The sequence below is a fragment of the Hyposmocoma kahamanoa genome, unplaced genomic scaffold (genome assembly GCF_003589595.1).
Source record: "Hyposmocoma kahamanoa isolate Upper Pololo Valley unplaced genomic scaffold, ASM358959v1 100147, whole genome shotgun sequence".
NCBI classification, from domain to species: Eukaryota; Metazoa; Arthropoda; class Insecta; order Lepidoptera; family Cosmopterigidae; genus Hyposmocoma; species Hyposmocoma kahamanoa.
This window is the reverse complement of record NW_020653244.1, coordinates 1-13067: the sequence shown is the minus strand read 5'-3', so window position 1 is coordinate 13067 and position 13067 is coordinate 1. Positions and strand designations below refer to the sequence as shown.

Sequence of the window (13067 nt, the reverse complement as noted above, 5' to 3'; positions counted from 1 at the left end):
AATTGCCGATTTGTACTGAAAATCTAAATTGTTTATTTTTTAAATTTTTAATCAAATATATAAATTTATTTAATCAAAATAGTTGCCATTATTATCTATACATTGCTGCCATCTAATGGGAAGGTTATTAATGCCTTTGCGATAGAACTCCGACGATCTAGACTGCACAAACTGTGTGAAAGCCTTTTGTACTGCCTCCTGGGAAGAAAACTTCTTGTCACGTAGATAATTGTCCAAATCACGAAAAAAATGGTAGTCCGTTGGAGCAAGGTCTGGTGAATACGGAGGATGACGAATGGTTTCTAACTGCAGTTCCTGAAGGGTCAAAATGGTTTCTCGTGCTGTGTGAGGTCTCGCGTTGTCGTGGAGCAATAATGGTGAAGATCGATTCATGAGTCGGGGCTGTTTTACTGCTAGTTTTGTCAACATGGTTCGGAGTTCGGCACAATAGACATCTGCCGTTATTGCTTGACCAGATCGGAGAAAACTATAGTGAATAACACCATGCTGAGACCACCAAACAGTTACCATTACCTTTTTATTGGTAAGTTTTGCTTTAGGACACTGTTGTGGCATTTGACCTGGGGTCAGCCATTGCATTTTTCTTTTCCGGTTATCATAAAGAATCCACTTTTCATCACATGTTACAATTCGATCCAATATTCGTTCATTTCTGTACCGGTTCAACAAGGCAACACAAGTTTCAACACGCGTTTCTTTCTGCAGATCAGTCAAATCATGAGGCACCCATTTTTCGTATTTTTTTATTTTATTGATTTGACGCAAGTGAGTCAATATTGTGGGTAAGGTAACGTTAAACCATGCCGCTAATTCCTGGGTAGTTTGACTAGGATTGGCTTCCACTATCTCTCTTAATTCATCGTTATTCACCTGTGTGGGCGGTCTTCCTCGTGACTCGTTCTTTAAGTCGAAATTTCCATCACGAAAGCGTTTAAACCAAAATCGCACGGTGCGTTCATTAGTAGACCCCTCTCCAAACGCAGCATTGACTTTGCGGGCTGTTTCTGCCGCGTTAGTTCCGCGTCGGAACTCGTATTCAAAAATCACACGAATTTTCGCAGTATCCATCTTTCTTGTCTAAATTGAATAACAAAAACAATTGAAAGTCGATATTCAAATATTTCAAATTTAAAAAAAAAAACACAGAAACCATTTGAAAAAAGTTTCATTCGAAAACCTCAAACCATGAAGATTCAATGAAAATTCAAAGAACCTATTGCAATAAAACGGCAATTTCATACTTTAACCCCTAATATTATTAAATCAATATTGTAATTATAATTTAACTCATTAAAATGCTAATTACAAACATCATAGCGTTTATTACATAGAAATAACATACGACGTATATTCAATAATGACAACAAATGAAAAGTTTCGCCTGTGGCCCCCAGGGACCCAGCGTTTCTACCGCAAAAGGCACAAACCTCAGCAATGTTGCTTTTCTCGGTCGCTCTGGCCTCAGAGCCTGAGCCACACACGCTTGCAAGGACATGGGACGGAGCTACAGTGTCCACACAGGTTGCGTCCCAAACATAAATAAGTGGCACAAATCAGGGACTCCAATTGCCAACTTTTATTACACCTCCATCGAGTACATAACCGGAAATAGACCCGAAGTGTCATTTAATTGATTTGAAAACTATTCTGCCAAATCATTACGGTGACAACTGCGCTCCGATTGGCTAGCCCGAATTCGAAATAATTGGCGGGTGTCGTCAATTGTTTCACTTCAAATCGACCAATTTAACTTGAGATATTGAAAAATTACTTTTTATTAATTACCGATGAAATGAGATTTCATTTGTTTTGTATTTAATTACGTTTTGCTGTTTTTCCCACAACACCGAATGATACAGTCCCTTTTAGAGATATTATCTTTATTACAATAAATACAGAATATTTTTGGAATATACGGAGACGTAAACACAGGTCAGTTGTTGGCGCTGTACTATTTCAGTTTTCTAATATGTGATTTCAGTGCAAACGAAAGTTGATATTTAAACGTGATATAAGGCCCAAGGCCTGATGAGTTGCCAGGGATGGACTGCCCTTATTTCTTCTCTATTTCTGGTTATATACTCGATGCCTCCCTATGAAAAACTTAAGGTGCCTTGAAATCGAATAATATAATAAACGTTTCACCCAGCAACTATACTTCGAAAACATACCGAAATGGTCCTTTCCCCATCCATTGGCAATACATCCTTTATAGCTCGAGAAATCTTCATCCTGCTCCGGCATGCATATGACGTTGATGTGGGGTCCTAGCTCTACTGGTTCCTGAAGAAGTAGTAGCGCGTAGTCATTCTTCAAACTTTTACGTTTGAAATCTGAAACAATAAATTATTTAACTACGTTTTTATTTCTTTCTTTTTTTATATAATACTAAGTAACGACGAACAAGTCCTGCACCTTGTCTCAGCTTGCGTGTCAAGGCATAAAACACACAATTCTATAATTCAAATGCAATTTCAATAAATATTTTAGAAAATTTCAATACTCAGCCAAGTATTTTTGAAATTGGTTTCATTGCCTAGTTTGCTACCCTTAGATGAATATTTTATTCAAATTTAAATTGGACCACTGCTCAGGTACCCTCTTTCCAACAAAAAAGACTCATCAAAATCGGTTCACAGTTATCGCGTAACATACATACACAAGAGAAAACATACAGTCGAATTGAAAACCTCCTCCTTTATTTCAAATCGGTTAAAAATCTATATGATGACTCCTAGATTAGTTTTAGTACAGAGTAGTGGACAATCTTAAAATGACCTAAATCATCAGAAAGATGGCTTAAAAATAGCAAGTGCTAATTATCTAAAATGCAAACTAGACAAACATTACTTTAAACAATAGCTCGTGGTCTTTTTCACAATAAAATGTAGCTCATTCTGAGTGCATCTGTTTAACAATATTATTAAGAGAAAAAGCAGCGAGTTGTTGTTTACATTTTTGATCTCGAATTAAATTCAAAGCCCCGGCCACACGCCACGGGGCAGACGAACGTTACCGTCCCTGCAACTAACCACAAACCCAGGCAAATCCATACCCAAATCCGAGTCCGCCTGAGACGCCCGTGAAGTCTCGCGGGTCGGTAGACAGGCTACAATCACGCTTTTCAAGGCCTATTGTCAAGTAGACTAGCCATGCAACCTGGTCCAACTTTACGCAGAAGGCCATTAGCGCCTTTAGCGTCCAATATAGTAACGGCTTCAGGATGTTGATGACGCTGCCTCGCTTCTGCAGCGCAAATGGAATGTTTGCGGAGGCGCATACCGATGAGTATTAATACGCTATGACGCGCAGAAAGACGGCTTCGCTTATTGCAGACTGCGGGCCAGTGCCAACTCCATCCTGATGAGTATGGTAGGGAGATATGATTCCCCCATTATGCGCCATTTCCTTTAGGTGCTTGTTAGCAAAAGGTCTTTGTAAGAAAAATCATTTGCAGACAAACACCATTAAATACTAGTATTTAGTATTATTTCTGTTCATGTTTTTTTTTTTACTAACGTAGATACTAAAAAAACTGTTACTAACCAATTTATGGACCCCGTTGTCTGAATTAAAGATAAAATAAATAAATAAATTGAAATGTAAAACATAACATCAGTGGCACTCATTGACTTACAAATAAATGGACGATGGGTCTAATACAAAAACCACGAAAAAATGTCCCAAGTCAACCTATTTAAACGTAGTGACATGTAAAGGAATATGAAAAAGCTAAAACGTTGAATTTAAATTGTAATGTCATCGTGTACTGTCTAATTTTGCTTGCTTCGCTGTCAGTCGAACTAACGAAGACTAAAGCGTGAATGACGCTCTGTATACGATTTTAACGCCCTATAAGTTCGGACACTTTTTAGCGCGGACCCGACGTCCATATAATTGTAAGTCAATGGTGGTACTAGAACCCTTTACCGTTATGAAGGTAGATATCCTGTACAAGTCTTTCTTGATACTTCAGTCTTTCTTTCACAGTCTGGGTGTCCCATTCCCCTGCACGAGCTTTGATTCCTCCTGGTATATATCTGCAAAGAAAAGCTGTAAGTAAATAAAAGCATAGATGTTTCTATTTGACCTTGGACTTGTGATGCCAATAGGGACTTCTGGCTACATGTCAAATCCGTCAACCAATTCAAATTTCTTGGACATGTTATATTGACATATATAAATCAGACTGCCTCCATGGCCGAACGGTTACCATGCCGGACTGCCACGGAGAGGTCCCAGGTTCGATTCCCGGGCCGGGAGAAATAGTTGTATGGCCTACAATTATTTCTCTCGTGAGTTTGGGTGTAATTTGTGGTTGTCTAAGTGTGTGTCCATGGCACCCGTGACACAGGGTTTCCCTAGTGCCCGCACTAGGGAAACCTATGTTGAGAGTATGCGTTATTATTATATTATTATAGACGTTATATGTATATGATACATTTGGGCGTTGAAAACATAAACATTTTATTGTCTTTGTTTAACTACTGGGTGCCGTCGTAAGCCAAAAGAGATAGCACTACATTGATTTATGTCAAACACGGGAATCGAAAATACGTAACGTCATCTTAAATGCCAACTGTCCACATTTTGCCATTTTTGTAGTACCCTTTGATAACCGTTTCCGGTTGTCAAAGGGAAGTATATTAAATGTCAAAACCAATGTTTGGCCAAAAGTTTTAGTGAATTATTCGCATGAATTGTAATGAAATGGACAAAAAAATTGACAGTGAGAACAATTAAGTATTGATAAAAATACGTCGCTGCAGCATTAAGTGCGTTAATACACGTCCGATTTCGTGTCTGATGGTCGGATCCGACTATCAGATCGGATTCACGCAATACACGTCCGATAGGCGTTCGATTCTTACGTCAGACTTTTTCTGAACTAACTGCAGTGTTGCCAATTTATGAGGAACTCACCAAATACAGGGAATTCCAACTCAACAACTCATTTGGGGATTTTGTTTGGATTACGCTATGTGGGGAACATCCCTCGCATTCTAGAATTTTATCATATTTTTGTTAGATTGATGATCACTGATAAAAACACAATTTATTTGTTTGTTTATGAACGATATTGATATTTTTTTCAACATCGTTGAGTATTCTTACAATTATATGGTACGAGCGCCTTCCGGTAGACAGATCAGACTATCGGATGGAAAAAACGGACGTGTATTGTCGCACTAAGGGGTGCGGCAAAAGAAAAGCGGAAATCAACTGCATGTTACATTACACTGGCATGTGTTATTTTTCTGCATATAAATCACACAATAGCCCAAATATCTCATGTAATTAGACTCATTTAAGTAGTTTATTCATAAGTCTTGCCGAATTTTGCTTTGGTTACTTTAGATTATTATATTAGATTGCCTGTTTCTTAGTATATTTTGATGATTGTTGATAACGATTATTTTGAGATAGTGTTGTTCTAAAACAATTCACTACGAGAGGTTTTTATTAATTCATTATTATTTATTTTTAAAGTTTACCTACAAATGAAAAAAGAAAGAAAGAATAATTGGAAATTATAGGACTGCTGAACATAAACATTGGATCAAATACCATCTTCGTTTGTTCTTTGACTTCAAAATGGAGCCATTTTGAAGTCAAATTTTAATAGAACTTTGAATGTAACTAGATTACACAATAATGCAAAACCATCGTTACATTTATAAGTAAATAACTTTATATTTAATTTTGATTAAAATGGCTCATTACTTGCCTAGTAATAATAGCTTAGTATTAATCATGCTTTGATTACAGTAAACTATATAAATTTGTAAACATAAAAAACAGTTTCAACATTCAAGCTTATACATTTGCATGTCGATATTGTCTTATGTATGATTATAGTACAACACTAAATCCGCCATTTGTGGTGGACATTTTTGGTTTAGGTAGGTACGTTTATTACAAAGATAGGGCAGCTCGTTTCCTTTATTGTTTTATATCGTCTAAGCAAATTTCAAATTTCCCCCCGCGCCGCCGCCGCCGCCGACGAATGCTACCGGTGCACCGTTCGTTTCACTTCAATTAGGCGCTTGTGTTGTTCAAATTGACATTTGTAAGGAAAACGTGACTTTGTATTCGAAGATGTTTTGTTTAAAACATTAATTTGTCAATGTCTGGCGTCGCCATTTTCACAACGCATACACAATACGGAAGAGTGCGCGTGTGTACAATCGGAGCGCCTTATTGAAGTGATAAAAATTTTATTATTTTAAAAAGTAAGTTATTTTATTTTCACTTTCAAAAAGTTTTTGAATAACGGTATTTGTAAAAACAAATACCATTATACAAATTCGTTTCACGGTCGCGCTCGCGCCGCCGTTGGTCTATTATCGGCGCTTATATCTAGAGCCTGATGGTAAGCTTCACGCCTGTCCATAACAGTTACAGAGCCACTCAGAGCTTTTATATCGCAAAGATCTGAGGGGCACTACCACTGCGCCCATCATCCTGAGGCGTAAGTTGACAAGTCCCATGTGCCGGTAATTTAACCAGCACCCTTACACTTCAAAGCCAGAACACTGTAATGCTGGCATTACCGCTTGGCCCCAAAAATAGGTAAGGTAGCAGTACTTCCCTGGATGAACTCTTTCACTACTGCTCATTCGTAAGGCAAAGTCCCCTGAGAAGAATGAGCAAGAATTCTTCCCTATTCGTTGTTTTTATTAGTGTATTGTGCATTTCATCATTTTACTGGTTGTACTTACGTCACTAAATTATCATCATTTTGTTAGTATTATTATATTATCATTTTCTGCAATAGCTTACAATGATTGTAAAAATTGATGTTTGTAATTTATTTACATTGCAACTGCTTTTTCAAACACGGTTTTATCAAGTTGGGTGAGAGCCTGGAGATCTGTCACACAGGTTAGTTCCTAGTATAGACTCCAGTCTCTTGCAAAGGTACTCTATTATTTAATCATTTTCATGTAAATTACATTATAAAACTTTGTACCCTTCTAAGAGTAAAATAAAGATTATTATTATTATTACTTAAAATTTAGGTAAATATGCTCTGTCTATTCTCATCTCTAGTAATAATACACATATGCCATAGTACGTATTTACCCCATATTACACACTGACGTTAATAGACATTTACTCACTTGTAGGCAATGTGCGCGCCGGTCATAACGACCTGGGGGTGTAAGAGCACGCCAACGCCGGCGTAACTGTCGTTGAAAGCGTCTGTGATTGCGACCACCCATGGAAACTCGCCAAATTCTGCTTCTCCACCCTAGAAAATATAAAGAAAAAAGATGAGAGTAATTCAAATTTTAGTCCAGCAGTTATCAATATAAAAGTGCAACAAAGCGTGGGTCCATCACAGACGTGTTCTCAGGAAGATTGCTGTGTCTTTTAAACGCATGAAAATACATCTATCCCCGCTGTCTATCCGTTTATAATCGAATGCGTTACAGGAAAAACGTGCAGAACAATGTCATGTGAGCGAAGGCTAATTCATCGCTCGATGTCCATAACAAAATACAACCAGAATGTTATATTTACAAATATATCAGTGCCTAAATTGAAAAAGGGAATAACTCAAAATCGACACTTTTTCAGGAGAGGCAAAAAACCATACTTTTATTGATTATTGGTTGTTCGCATTTATTATTAATACATTTTATGATTTCTGGCTTTAGGTATACATCTAACCTTTCATTTAATGGGCATTGGTTAGACATTCAGTCATATTTTTTTAAATTTTTTTCGAGTTGCGTCCGTGTATATGTGTGCTTAACGGTAATAACACAACTTTTGTAAACAATCTTTAACACATAATTCTACTTATTCCCTTAACTGCGACAGTTCTATGGTTATAACAATACTTATTATACTAACCACATTGATAGAAGACTTAAAATCGTTAAAGGAATAAAACGACAAATCGTCTGTTCCGATTTATTAACCAATAGCAACACGGTATAGTCGCCGGTATGACCAATCATGTTCAGTGGAACAAACGGAATGGTTGATTGTACCTTTATGTACACTGTGGAATAAGGCAATAGTCGCTTTTAATCCTAATTTTCTTCCCCGTCATTAAAAAACAATAAGAAAAGTGTCTTTATGTAAAAATATATCTGTAGTTACTCGTTAAACTTCCTTATATTTTTTGAGTTGAGAACACTTGTACCGTTAGACTCATAAAAATGCTCGATAACTAAAATTATGCCTTTAGAAAACATGAGCTGTGCTCTTTGTGCAATAAAAAAACGACGTTACGAGATTGCTAGAGAGATGTGCTTTTGATATGTTATGAAATCGGGCACGCTGAAGCCAATGCCGTGCAATAAAAACAAAAGGGCATAACTCGTCTTATTCCGTTTTTCACTGGAGGCACTGATATTCATGTTAAAAATTAACTTACAGTACCGCCCTTAATAGTAAAATCCAATCCCTTGGGGTTCCTATAGCCACACCCTCGGTTTGTGGGCAATGGAGCCGGCGTCACAACCTGATCTTCTGTCCTCAGATCAGGAAGCTTGCAGCACACCTCGGCACTTTCTTGACATTCGTCTTCTTTGAATCTGAAAAGGACGAACTCCTTTAAACCCTTGAACAGTACAAACTACTTACGTTACTAGATATTTATTATAAAAAAAAAACTTTCGGGTAACTGAATGCATCCGAAGACCCGAATACAATTTCCATATCTATATAGTAATAAGATTAATCATCTATAATAATTTTGAAGCGCCCAGTTATACGACGCGAAAGATTTCACGCGGCCGCGTCAAGGCGACCGCCTATTTACCGCGTTTTCACATACATAACGCACAGACTCACACACTCAACATAGCCCCGCACTAGGGAAACCCTGTATCGCGGATGCCATGGACACACACATAGACAACCACAAATTACACCCAAACTCACGAGAGAAATAATTGTAGGCGATACAACTATTTCTCTCGGCCCAGGAATCGAACCTGGGACCTCTGCGTGGCAGTCCGGCATGGTAACCGTTCGGCCACCGAGGCAGTTAAACATTAATGGCGAATCTGGACTCTATTTACTAGGCAACAACATTTAAGTTCCTCGGAATGGAATTTAAATGTTGTTGCCGCGTAGACCAAAGCCAAGCCAGTCTCGCCCGAGAGGCTCATTTAATTTAAAACGTAAAAACGAAATACATAGAGCTTATTTTGCCTTATGGTATGCATCTAACTGCCATTAGTTAGATGCATGCGGTCGATGCCCGGCGGCCACGCAGCGCGAGCGTGATTAAATTCTTGTCGAATAAACGCACCCGAATTCAGAATTGTGTTCTTTATTGTTGTATTGTTTTGGCTTACTACTTAACATATACCAAGCAAGTTACATATGTATATAATCTGTTCGGTACGGCTGCACTCAACGAGTAGTATTAAGTCTGTTCATTTGTATAAAGTGCTGCGTTATATTTGTGTAAATAGTTTAAGGTTTATTTGTTGTACAAAGTATTACGCTAATTTGTAGTAATAGTCTAAAGTGGTAGAAATAAAGTTTGTATACGTGTCTCGTTTTATTCTAATAAGGATCAAACAGGTATTCAGTTGAAATAGTGAGTAAAATAGAGAATATGCCTGTTTGGTCCGACTCGCGCGCAGATGAGCGTATACGCAGCTAGGACGACTACTTATACACATGAAGCGGGGGGCAGGGTAGTATAAGTAGGTCGCCCGGCACAAATCGCCTGCGGGCGCACAATTAGGGCCGTAAGGTGCCACTCATGTAGTTTTTAAGACATTATGTACAAATTAGCAATAAGTAATATATATTAGAAAAGCATTTGTAATAAATTAATAGGTGATAAATGAATAAATAGTACGAAGGGAGTGAGGCATCTTCTGTGGAAAACTTTTGTGCGTTTTGCATGCTCACCTATAAAAGGCGCACTGGCGCCAATAGATATACAGTCCAAGAACAGCCTAAGCTCGAAACACATAGAAAAACCCGAAGAAAAGCCAGCAGCCAACCTTACCAGACAAAAGCGGCCTCTAGATCTTCACAGTATATATAATCGTTGTTTGATTGAAACCAGTCATAGGTGCATCCCGCACGTAACCAAATTAAAGTGTAGTAGCACATGAACTAGCTATTATATGTACTTCCAAGTCAATAGAAAGCGTCCGGTCTAAGAGTGTCTCTATTAAACAGGGTTATTTGAAAAAAATACTAAAAACCTTTGTAATGTAATATTAAAAACAACTTTTGTTACATGACTTTCAAAATAAAATAAAACAGGCTTTATTTTGAAACACAAATTTGAAACAAAATAACAAAGAAATTCATAAAAATAAATTAGAAGCATAAAAAAAAGCATGTCAAAAGGGTCCATGACTCAGCCTCTGAGAACTATGCTAATTACATAAGCCCTCGCTGTTATTCCCGTTATAATAGTTAAGCAACAATTGGACGAAGTAAGTAATCAATTTGAATAATTAATAAGTAATTTAAAAAGCGTAATACCAAACATACACATCAAATAACAGAAGCCAATTAATTAGGCACTAAGTAAATAAAATTAGACACAAGCAACAATTGGACAAAGAAAACAGGCAAAGTTCAAGTTAAACTGGTCGATTTGGAGTGAAACAATTGACGACAATTCGGCAATTGTTTCGAATTTGGGCTGGCCAATCTGAGCGCAGTTGTCATAGTAATATGGCAGAAATAGTGATATGGCAGAATAGTTTTCAAACAAATTAAATGACATTTCATCTCTATTTCTGGTTATATACTCGATGGCAGCAGTAAAGCTCCTTGTGAACGAGTTCTCCCTGGGAAGTACTGGGCAGTACTTTACCTATTTTTACCTTACCTATTTTTGTTGATAATTAGGTTAGCAAATTATGTTTCTGTTTTTTTTTGTTTAATTTATCTTTTGTTGTTTGTTGTTATTTAATTTTCTTTAATTTCTGTGTTTCTCTTTCAATCCATTTACTGTATTACATTATTGTATGTGTGTGTGTGTGTGTGTGTGTGTGTGTGTGTGTGTGAAGCGAGTCAATAAAGATTTATCTATCTATCTTCTGCCGCCAAGCAGTAATATGAGCATTACTGCGTTCCGGTTTTGAAGAACAAGGGTGCTGGTGAAATTACAGGCACATGGGACTTGTTAGCTATCTCAGTGGCAGTACCTTTCGGAACTTTGTAATTTAAAGCACCCAAAAGTGCCCTACAACTGCTATCGACAGGCGTGTCGCTTTCCGCCAGACGCACGTCTTGTTCGTCACGTCACTTGGTATTTTTTTTAAATGTTAAACTAACCTGATATCCAAAGTCCCCCAACCCGTTACGGACACATTGTTGGCGTCGACAGCAATATTCTCTTTATTGCATAGGTAATAAGGAACACATTTGCACGCCTCCCCATCTTTGTCTATAAGCTCTACTGGCGAATTCGTTGGTCTTATTGTAATCTGTAAAAAAAATGGTTTTGAATTATTAGAAATGAAACGGATACTGATTTGGCCGGATACCGGATATCCGGCGAGCACCTAGGCTGGATATCTGACCCACTGGGTTACCTATCAGAAGACCGTAATTATATTTTCCAGAAATAACGTTAGCTCGAATTTTCATTAATGAATTTTTTTTTAAACTTAATTTAACCTAACCGAACCGAACCTAATCGTGTCTTTGCGATAAATATCCAACATATCCTAAAAGAACAACGGTTGCGTTATAATTCGGTTTTCGGGGTAATGAAAATTCGAACAAACGTTGTTTCGGAAAAAGAAATTCGAGTTTGTGATAGGTAACCGACCCACTGTCGTAAACATGTCGCGATCGGTTTACAGCGCGTATCGCCGTTATTGATTGATTAGTGAATGATTACACTTTCACATTGTCGATTTGATTTGTTGTGGTCCCTTGGTTTTAACAAAAACGATTAATTTATTCTATAATACAAACAAATACATAACAGAAAAATGTTAATTCTTCTTCCTACTTCCATAGTAAAATGTCCTTCGCGATTCTCATGTGGGGTAAAGCGGCAGATATTCAAACCATATTTGTATTGCAAAAACGAGCGATTCGTTCTTTGTTCCGTCGAGGCTCTCGGGATTCTCTCAGGGAAAAGTTTAAGGAGACGGGTATTATGACTGTGGTGACATCACAGTACATTTACTCAAATATTTTATATGCCCGTAAAAATATACATCATTTCAATAAGAAAGAAGATATCCACAATATTAACCTTAGAGCTAAGTCCAAACTTATGGTACCACGATTTCGTTAAACCAAGGTAAACAACTCTTTTATGGGGAACTGTATACGTTTTTACAATAAGATTCCGGAGCATATATTAAGATTATCATTACCTAAGTTTAAAAACTACATTAAAGAAATATTTTGATTGAAAAGTCATATTACAAAATTGAAGACTACATGTTGGATAAAGATGTATGGAAAGACGACACTGCTCCAGAATCCACACAAATGTGATTCAAAGTGTATTATTCCACAGCATTTAAGTTTATTCGAAAAGAACAATCCCTAGAGTTTCTTGCTCGTTCTTCTCGGGGAAGTCAGCGTAGTGAATAAGCAGTAGCTTAATGTAATGTAATGTAAATGTGACGTTTTCAAGTGTAAATTTATTTTGCCTATGGAATGAATGACCTTTGACTTTGACTTGGAGTTTTGAAAATAAAACTAGAGTGAGACACACTTTTAAACTTCAAAAGTCAATGCTTCAAACTGACATATCTCAGAAGTGACTGGATGTGTATTGGATTCTTTTTGTTTAATTACGTCCAATTATTATTATATTTTTAATATGTCCCTTCATTATTTTACATAACTACATTAGCTATGTTAAAATTACATAGTACAAAGCTTGTACTGAATATTTGTAATTTTTTGAAATGTAACATTTATTTCTATGTGTAACGATTCTTGTAATACAATATATTGTATAATATAATAATGTAAATTTTACAAGATAATAAATTAATCTAAATCTAGCCTTAATTCTTCAATAATGTAATAATAGCTAATTCACTTACGTTTTCTAAAGGAAGCGAAGAGGGGGG

The 13067-nt window shown here is 36.9% G+C and overlaps 1 protein-coding gene across 1 annotated transcript; it reads right to left on the bottom strand.

Annotated features, from left to right (window-relative positions):
- Positions 1–2166: 2166 nt before the first annotated feature.
- Positions 2167–13061, bottom strand: LOC113229434 (phenoloxidase-activating factor 2-like; the record flags this gene model as incomplete). Its single annotated transcript, XM_026463020.1, has 6 exons — positions 2167–2354; positions 3952–4061; positions 7146–7276; positions 8414–8573; positions 11299–11450; positions 13041–13061. Coding segments are annotated over 6 exons (762 nt in total), but the record flags the coding sequence as incomplete, so codon positions are not given.
- Positions 13062–13067: the final 6 nt, after the last annotated feature.